General features: G+C 50.0%; 1 protein-coding gene across 1 annotated transcript in view; it reads right to left on the reverse strand.

The window, feature by feature from the left end:
• The window catches only part of LOC135103385 (nephrin-like), a 79,665-nt gene that overhangs the window by 20,859 nt on the left and 48,806 nt on the right, over positions 1 to 10,000 (reverse strand). The window contains exons 2-5 of the mRNA XM_064009516.1: positions 6,010 to 6,142; positions 5,253 to 5,458; positions 3,340 to 3,456; positions 2,198 to 2,401 (exon numbers count right to left, since the gene is read on the reverse strand). Coding sequence (XP_063865586.1) covers positions 2,198 to 2,401; positions 3,340 to 3,456; positions 5,253 to 5,458; positions 6,010 to 6,142 — 660 coding nt within the window. The remainder of the gene's footprint in view (positions 1 to 2,197; positions 2,402 to 3,339; positions 3,457 to 5,252; positions 5,459 to 6,009; positions 6,143 to 10,000) is intronic.

Here is a 10,000-nt window from a genome sequence, read left to right on the forward strand (position 1 = left end):
AACTAACTGTCTAACTAAAGGAACAATTAGATAACAAGCTTATTAACTAAAACTAACCAAATAAATAAATAAAACCACCCTAACCACACTTCTGCATTCACAAGATTAAACCGCAACCTCTGACCACCACCTTTCTCCCCCAACACACCTTCCCTCTCTCCCAAACCTCCCCACCCTCACCCCTCTCCCTCTCCCTCCCTTCGTACCTCCGACCACCACTCTCTCCTCCTCCTCCCCCTCCCTTCACACGGACAAGTTCCCATCGTTCCCCAGGAGAGGAGCGGCGAGTCAATCCCTTGGTCAATCAGTCTCAGCTGCGGCGCCTCTTCAGCCTCGCCGCGGCATCAAGGGCCTCACACCCGCGGGTCTTTCGTCGCCCTAAGTGGAAAAGTTTCTGAAGGCGAGTGGGCGGTGCTTTGGGCGGAAGGTCACGGCCGTCATGAGGCAGATCACGCCCCTGCCGCGCTCCCTCCTGCTGCTGCAGGAGGGAGGCAGGCAGGGCAGGAGGAGGAGGAGGAGGAGGAGGAGGAGGAGGAGGAGGAGGAGGAGGAGGAGGAGGAGGAGGAGGAGGAGGAGGAGGAAAGGACATTCAAGAAGTGACCGCCACGAATCTCATGAAAGGAATCCTTTGAAGTGGGGGAGAGAGAGAGAGAGAGAGAGAGAGAGAGAGAGAGAGAGAGAGAGAGAGAGAGAGAGAGAGAGAGAGAGAGAGAGAGAGAGAGAGAGAGAGAGAGAGAGTTATAACAGATAAAAAAAAACACTGAAAAAAATAAAAGCAGAAACTCCGAAAAGAAAATCCAAAATGGAGCTCAAAGAAGAAAAAGATAAGAAAAAAAAAACAGGACAGAAACTCAGAAAAAAAAAACTCGAGAAAAAAAGACCCTATGAAAGAAACCCCAGAAAGAACCCAACGGAATAAAAAGAAAAAGGAAAAAAAGGACACAAAACAGAGCTCCAATGATGGGTGTCTGAAAAAAAAAAAAAAGATAATAAAGAAAACGAAGCCTACAGGTAAGCACCACCGTAGCATTGAAGCAACACACACCTGCCAGGTAGCGAAAACTGGCATTTCCTCACCTGCGACTTGCGTGGCGGCGAGGCGAGGAACACGACGCGACCACGACACGAGGGACAATTTGTAAAGAAAACGAACGAGAGGTGGTTGCTTTTGAGACGCTGATTCTAGCAACAGTCTGCCATAGATTCTACACTAGAGGGGGTACTTATCCATACAAACCTGACTAGTGTTCTCTGTGGGGTTGGAAAATAGTAATGAGAGTTGTAGAATAGTTTGATTCTCTCTTTAGTTCCTCTTGTTCCTGAGTTCAGTTTTTGAGTTGCGATTTCTGTGTCCCTTGGAAAATTGAAAATGAAAGGGTAGAGAGTTTAAGAATAATACATTTCGTCCTTTTTGTCCCTCTTTGTTCCTGAGTGGTGATTTCTGTCGCCTTTGAAAAACAGAAGGATGAGAGGTGAGAGTTTAAGAGAAGTGCGGCTCTTGTCCCTCTTGTTTTGTTCCTCTACTACCGCCAGACACCCACACGAAGCACAAAATTGCTCGGAATTGTTGACTACGAGAACGCTCCACTGATGAAAACAATTACCGAGCAATTTCTACCTTCCGAGAAACACCCGCCACGCAATTATGACTCCCGGGAAAGTAAAATAAAAGGAAATGAAACGTAAAATTTTGGATGAATCGTAAATGTGCTCTAAAAAAAGAATGTTTTGGGATAACGGATGACGGATGAGATTGGAAGGAAGAGGAAGGGAGGTGATGAAAATGGGAAGGAATATCAGGTGACTAAAGGAAGGGAGGAAGGAGGAAGGAGAGAGATACATGACATATGGACAAGAGAGGTACAAGAAGTGAAGGGAAAGGAGGTGACAGCTGACAGAAGGAATACAGAGAGAAGGTAACGAAAGGACGTGAAGGGAAGGAAAGGGGAGGGAAGGGAGTGACAAAGTGATGATGAAGCTTCGTTTAATCAACAAAAGGACAGAATATAAACAGAAATTAATACGAAACCATGAACTGAACACTCTATCCAGCAACCTTCCCCCACACACTATCCCCTCCACCACCCACTACCCCTCCTCCACACACACACACACACACACACACACACACTATTCTTCCCCCATATACTCGTACACCCATCCCCCAACTCTCGCAAACCTCCCCTTCAACACTCACAGGTCATGTCTATCGTGATGACCTGGGACAGCGGGATGGTCAGGTTGGAGTTGGACGCCTGGCAGGTCAGGGTCTTGTTGAGGTCAGCGCGAGTGAGGGGCGGCAGGGCAAGGGCGTTGCGCGTGACCTGACCTGTGTTGACCTCGCTCACGTTATCCAGGAGTGACCCTTCGTTCCACCAGGTCACGTGGGGGCGGGGGTGACCTGGGGGGAGAGAGAGGGAGAGAGAGAGGGTGAGTTAGACAGGTAGGTAAATTAGATAGACAGGTAAGGTTAGGTTAGTGTTGACAGGTAGCGATGGAAGTGATAAGGAGTACAATGAAGGTCATAATTAAGATGAGGGACAGGTGTGAAGAAGGTAAGGGGTGAGTGTGAAAGCGAGAGCGAGAGAGAGAGAGAGAGAGAGAGAGAGAGAGAGAGAGAGAGAGAGAGAGAGAGAGAGAGAGAGAGAGAGAGAGAGAGAGAGAGAGAGAGAGGTAACCCAGGAATGCATTTTAAGTCACTGCTAATTACACCTGGTGACGGCTGTTGGCAGGTGTAATAATGGAACTGTGTGTGTGTGTGTGTGTGGCTAGAGAGACCGTGTTGGTTTATTCACTAGATATAATAAGCGTGGCGTACATTATGTTCAGGAGCCAAACATGAGGAGGAGAGGCTGAGGAGAGGCTGGGGCGGGACAAGCAAAGGGACCGAAAGCAGTGAGCGCCACACAATGCCGGGGCGGGAGCAGGTGGCAGGCGGCGCGGAGGTGAGAGGCTGAAGCAAATTAGTACTCCTTCTACCTGATTACTGAGAGGTGTGAGGGAGACGGAGGGAGAGCGAGAGCGAGAGAGAGAGAGAGAGAGAGAGAGAGAGAGAGAGAGAGAGAGAGAGAGAGAGAGAGAGAGAGAGTACATGCAGACTGTCAGACAAATTAACATGCAGGTGAGACTTAAGACAAACAGGAAGAGAAAACTATGAGCTAGCGGAGAAAGAACAGCAAGAACTAAAGAACAGCACACGGGAAGAACAAATAACAGGAAACATTTTGGTCTATAATAAAATATCTAACTACTGTTACTACTGCTACTACTACTACTACTACTACTACTACTACTACTACTACTAATGCAATTCCCAGGACGGGTGTGTGCAGTACTCACCTCCCAACACCTGGCAGGATAGGGTGACCTCGGAGCCCTCCGGATAAGGGCCAGCCACGCGGGTGAGGCGGCTCCGGGGAGAGTAGTCTGTGGAGATGGCGATGCTGCGGGGGGACACTGTGGAGGGGAGAGGAAGAGACGAGGGAGAAGAGGGGGAGGGAAGGGGTGAGGGTGATGGAGAAGGTTGGGTCGTGAGGTGCGGTAAGTAGGTGGAAGGAAGAGGAAGTTTGGAGGAAATGTAAAAAGGTGGGAGAGAAAATGAAATTCACATTATTCTGTGTTCCGTGCAATGGTAAAAATTAAATGCAGACTTAATTATTTCCTCCTTCATTCTGGTGTGCGTGTGGTGCATTACGCCCGCCCTGCCCGCCCGCCCGCCTGCCTGCCCGCCTACCTGCCTGCCCGCCTGCCCGCCTCCCTCCCCAGCCGCGGCCTGCTGCTGCAAATCAATGGTGGCGCGGGTCTTGTCTTCGTCACTCACACCGCGAGTCTCCCTCCCCCGCCGCCGCCGCCGCCGTCGCTGCTGCTGCTGCTGCACTGTGCATTCCATCGCCGTAATTACTGTGACGGTATTTTGCGCCCAAAGTTTATCGCAGCATTACAACAGTTTATTGGTGGGCGGCTGAGTCCGCTGCCTCGAGTGAGTATTGTGAAACTTCCCCAACGAGGCGGACGAGAAGTTAACTCACAACGCGATTTCGGGAGAATTTCTGTCGAGGGAAGCTTTTGGCAAACATTGAATTCGCAGATCAATTGACAGACGCGCGGCGGAAAGCTTCCGGGCTGCAGACGAAAAGACCCTCGCGGGGACAGCCGGTAATGTCTCGTTCCCATGCGAGGCTGCACCTCTGTGTGATGACAGCTGCCCTGCGCGGCGTCCGTCACCCGCCAGCCCGCCAGATGCAGGTCCTGCTGCACTTGCCAATACGAGTATAAATCATGCGACATATTAAAGAGCATAACACGAGCGCGCCACTGGATTACACCTCGCTAATCTCCCTCGTGAAAATGACCGAATTCTCGCGTTATGGCCCCGCGCCACATAGCACCGCTTGTCGCCCCAATGGCTCTCTTTAGTGAGGGAGTGTCGCGTTCCAGGCAAAATGCGGACGCGGCGAGGACTGCAAGAATTCACTGGAGCGTCTCACGAGCGACTTTAGTAGAAAAGCAGCAAGAAGAGTGCAGAGTGAGAGGGAGAGAGCCAGAGTCCTCTGAGGGGAGGCTGGCTGTGCTGTGGGGCTGCGGGGCCAAGGGGCTGATGGCCGCCACGCCACCGAGGCCACCGCAGGGCTCATGTCGGCGGGGCAGCGCAGCCTTCACTCACTGGCAGGGAACAAAAGAAGGTTTCATTTCTTTCTCAGTGACGCGTTATGATGGCAGCCCCGAGGAGCCACCGCCGTAGAGATATCCTCTGGCTGGATCCCGGATGGTGATATTCCCCCAGGGGCACATCCCCCTACCCGTCCCGCGGTGCTCTATCAGGACAGCGTCGTGCGGCGGTCGGAAAATGTGAGCCAACCGAAAACATGACTCGGTGCATTTTCCAGTCCACAATGAATGCCTCCACCGCGGCGTGGCGCGGCATTAACCAAAGCCACAAACATCTGCAGGGAATACATTCTCAAGAAAACTGAAAAAAAAAACGATACGCGTTACAAAAATTTCGCTCTTTCAGAGATTTTTAATTTTCACGAGAACGATAAAAATTAGGGAGCAGTGAGTGAGCACCGAGCAGCACACGCCACACGCCGCACGCCACGCGATGCACCACACCACACACCACACGCACGTGCCGCACCACACGCCAACCAACATAGGCCTCATCACACCACGCAATGCACACATAAATACTCTATCTGACACACCACACGGACACACAACACAAGACAACACAACCCCGCAGAGGGACTCACCTATCACCTGCAGCCTGACTCGGAGATTCCTGGTGGGGGAGTGCACGAAATCCACCCTGCAGCGGTACTCCCCCTCGTCCCTCCTGCTGACCTCCTCCAGCACCAGGCCCCGCTTGCCCGGCACTAGCTGCATGTACGCCCTCCCGCCCAGCTCCATCTCCGCCCAGTGACTCGCCTTGTCCAGGCTGACACTTCGGGAATCTAGACTGGAGGGAGAGAAGGGAGAGAAAGGAGAGTGAGTGGCAGCAATGGCAAGAGTGGCAGGGTGACACGGGAGGGAGAGGGATGGTAATAAAAGAGAGGAAGAGAGGTGAGAGGTGGGTGGTGATGTGAGATGCGAGGGAGAGATAGGAAGGAAGGAGAGAGAGAGGCAGGACTAATATGTGTGTGAGTTTGTTATTAAATATGCAAAGTTATGCAGCCTTGCTCTTTAGTTTTTTGTTATTTTTTTCAGGAGATAACGCCCGTCATCACCGACACGTCTGTACACACACACACACACACACACACACACACACACACACACACACACACACACACACACACACACACAGACAGACACTTAGCTCATGCATAAATACAACTGAAGAGCAAAGGAGGAGCTCTCGACTCAAATAAAACCGAATACTTTTAATATGATAATGAATGACCCGGATTGGAAACTATCTCTCTCTCTCTCTCTCTCTCTCTCTCTCTCTCTCTCTCTCTCTCTCTCTCTCTCTCTCTCTCTCTCTCTTTCGCTCGCTCGCTCGCTCACCTGTAGATGGGGGTGCCGCCTCCGTCGTGGTAAAAGAGCACCAGGTGGATGGAGTCATTGGAGATGGGTGGCTCCAGGTTGCAGGGCAGAAGCACACGCTCGCCCTCCACCGCCTGCACCTCCGTCAGCGGGCCTGCGAGAGGGGAAGAAGAAGGGTTAAAGAACACAAAAGGACACAAAAGAAGAATAAAGGAAGAACAAACAATGATAAATGGATAGCAAGGGGAAGGGGGTTAGTGAATACAACTGAATAGGAAGAAAGAACAAACAAAAGGTGGTTATCAAAGGTAAATGGGTAATAGGAATATGGAGATGTGCAGGTAATGGGTGTGTGTGTGTGTGTGTGTGTGTGTGTGTGTGTGTGTGTGTGTGTGTGTGTGTGTGTGTGTGTGTGTGTGTGTGTGTGTGTGTGTGTGTGTGTGTTCTGCCTCATTCTATTTTTTCCTTAATTGTTTTGGAGCTCACAAATTTCTTTCTCTCTTCAACCTCTGACATTCTGCTCTCTCTCTCTCTCTCTCTCTCTCTCTCTCTCTCTCTCTCTCTCTCTCTCTCTCTCTCTCTCTCTCTCTCTCTCTCTCTCATTCTCCTTCGCTTATAACTTCATATAATCACCAAACTTTATCTTAGTATCTCTTTGTGTTCCCACGAACCCTCCTCCTCCTCCTCCTCCTCCTCCTCCTTCTCCTCCTACTTTCCTTCCTCCATCTCCTCTTCGTATCACTCCTCCAACTCCTTCGCTTTCTTCTCTCCTGCCTTCCCCTGATCTCTACCTTCTTCTCCCTGTCTTCTTTTTCTTCTTCATCATCTTCTTCTTCCAAAGTAATCCTTTCATTGGAACAGTCTCTGGTTTTTTAAAGTAATCGGTTCTTCTCTTGCTTCCTTTTCTTGTGTGTGTGTGTGTGTGTGTGTGTGTGTGTGTGTGTGTGTGTGTGTGTGTGTGTGTGTGTGTGTGTGTGTGTGTGTGTGTGTGTGTGTGTGTGCGTGCATTCATCTACGCCCCCCATGCATCTGCCGCCCTTTCACGTCCACCATGCGTGTCTGAAGAACCTACTGAGCCTAATCCCCGACCTCCTGCTGCTGACGGCGCCGCTGAAGGGGATAAGGGCGCAGTACCATGAGACTCGATCAAAGACAGCTTGGGCGGGTCCTTGGGGCGTCCTCCGGGTACGTATATACTGCATGCACCCTCCTTTCTGTGCGTTCGTTCGTGTCCTTAGCGCTGTGTACGTTCATTGTAACATTAACAGCCTCCTTTCCTTTCCCCTTCAGTAATCAAGGACAGTTTGTACGTACGTCACCTCCGTCCGTGTTCTTACCACCACCTGACTCGTATTTCCGTATCTGATCCCGTCCATAGCTATCTCTTTCTCGTTCACGCCCCCGTCATCGCCTTCTGCTGGTGTTACCTCAGCGTTTGTTCGTATATCCTCACCTCTGTCCTTGTCCTAATCACCTAACGCCTGGCACGTATTTCCCAGTCTCTGTTCCCGTCCGTATCTCTTCTCTCGTTCACGCCCCCGTCACCGCCTTCTGCTGGTGTTGCTCCTGCGTTTGTATTGCATCCGCTCGTCCTTAAAGGCCTCGGGAGTGGGGGGCAAGAGCTACATTCATTGACCTTTCCGGGGCAGTCAAATAGTGAAAAGGGTCCGGCAGTGTGCGATTGAAGGGGAGCGGGAAGGCATGGAATGAAGGAGGATGTGAGGATGGTGAGGGTGGTGATGGTGGTGACATGAAGGCGGGGCTTGTAAATATGGCCTGTATTCAAAAACGCTTTGCTCTCTCCCCACGACTATTTTCCAAGGCCACAGAGATGATTGGCCGGATTATCAAGAGTGTTTGTCCTATTAATAGTGTGGAAATCTTGCTAAGCTGTCAGTAAAACGGTAAAAGAAAAAAAAAACTTTAAAATCCCGTGGCACTTCAACTAGAGTCCATTGAATGTAGTGGAGATGCGGCGCAGGGGTGTTTCAGAATATCAGTACAGTTGCATAGTTGGTACATTTTTTTTTTTCCTTCCATCTATTCCTCTGCTCCTTCCCATTCGCTTCTTATCTCTCCTCCTCCTCCTCCTCCTCTTCCTGCATCAAGGCTGTGTTTCTTCCACTCCAGCTCTTCTTTTATCCCTTTTTTTTTATCTTCTTCCTCCTCCTCCTCGTCGTCGTCGTTGTCATCTTTCTCCTCGTCCTTTCCTCTTCTACTTCTTGCCGGGAAATGAAGGTGGCGTGGAGACCAATTGAGAGAGAGAGAGAGAGAGAGAGAGAGAGAGAGAGAGAGAGAGAGAGAGAGAGAGAGAGAGAGAGAGAGAGAGAGAGAGAGAGAGAGAGAGAGAGAGAGTGTGTGTGTGTGTGTGTGTGTGTGTGTGTGTGTGTGTGTGTGTGTGTGTGTGTGTGTGTGTGTGTGTGTGTGTGTGTGTGTGTGTGTGCGAGTTTTTAAAGGGAAGGTGCTGTACAGACAAAGATTAATTAACTACATCATGAAATAAGAGAGGCTAAAAAAAGATAGACAGAAACAGTATCTCTCTCTCTCTCTCTCTCTCTCTCTCTCTCTCTCTCTCTCTCTCTCTCTCTCTCTCTCTCTCTCTCTCTCTCTCTCCGCTCTCACTTAAAAGCATTACGACAACTATAATTGCATTCTCCCTTCGGCTCTTACTCTCTCTCTCTCTCTCTCTCTCTCTCTCTCTCTCTCTCTCTCTCTCTCTCTCTCTCTCTCTCTCTCTCTCTCTCTCTCTCTCCCACTACCACTCACTCCTTACCCCTTCACCCTCAACTTGCTACTCGTTGCCCCTGCCCTCTGCCACCACCTCTACAGCCCTTCAAGCTCCTGGCAGGGGAAACAAAGGTGCCGCCGTGTGTGGGCCTTGTTTGCCTCTCTCTCTCCCTCTCTTTCTCTCCCTCTGGCGGCGTCACGTTCAACTGTGTTCCATTCTTGTCCATTTCCTGTTCTCGTGTGTGTGTTCATTATTTCATCCTGATGCACTCGCTCCTTCTTGTCTTGTAGCCTTTTTTGGGGAGGGTGTGTGTGTGTGTGTGTGTGTGTGTGGGGGGGGAGGGGGAGGGAAGGGGGAAGGGGGAAGGGTTGCCTTAAATTTTTTTTTGTGTGTGTGTGTTCTGTTTTGGCATGTTTATTTATAGTTTTCTTTCTGTGTTTGTTGACTTTTGTGTGTGTGTGTGTGTGTGTGTGTGTGTGTGTGTGTGTGTGTGTTAAGTGTCACTTGTGTTTTCTTTCTTTCTTCCTTTCTTCCTTTTCCAGTTACCTTCCTTCCCCTTCTATTTTCACAATGGTTTTTCTTTACTGTTAATGTCTCTCTTGTCTTCAGCTCCCCGATGTGGTTCTGTCCCATTCCGTGATGTTCCTTGTTCTTTTCTATGTCTGCGAGTGTTTGCTATGTGCCTTCTACTCTTCATCAGACTTCACTACTTGGAGCAAATGTTCGTACCTCAGAGTTTCTTTCCCCTTTTCACCAGGCTTTGCAAAACGGACCTTACTATTTAGCGCAATTGTAACCTCACAGTTTCTACTCCTCATGAGGCTTAAGAACACTGACCTCCACTAATTAGAGTAACTGTACCAAACCACATAATTTCTATCTTTCCCCTTTTCATCATGCCTTACAACACCAACCAGTCAAGCAGCTCACTACCCAGGTCAACTGCACCTAACCTCACAGTTCATTTCTCCTCTTCGTCAGACTTTAGAACGCCTCATAACTTGTAGCAAAAATACGCAACATCACACATCCCAGAGCATCGCCGCCTTATCAGGACCTACTCCAGAATGTTTGGAGTTTAGAAGCAATGCCATAAAACTGATCGAACAAGAGGCGCCCCGCTGTCACTGCTTCCTTGACCCTTCCACCGCAGCGCTCGGGGGGACATCGCCTCTACCCGCTGACAAACTTGACAACCCCCCCGTGCCATATCAAGGGAAATAATTCGAGACGTAAAGCAAATTCTCGTATCCGGAACAATCATCCTCGCTTTTTTTTCTCTCT

The sequence above is a fragment of the Scylla paramamosain genome, chromosome 9 (assembly GCF_035594125.1).
Source record: "Scylla paramamosain isolate STU-SP2022 chromosome 9, ASM3559412v1, whole genome shotgun sequence".
Taxonomy (NCBI): domain Eukaryota; kingdom Metazoa; phylum Arthropoda; class Malacostraca; order Decapoda; family Portunidae; genus Scylla; species Scylla paramamosain.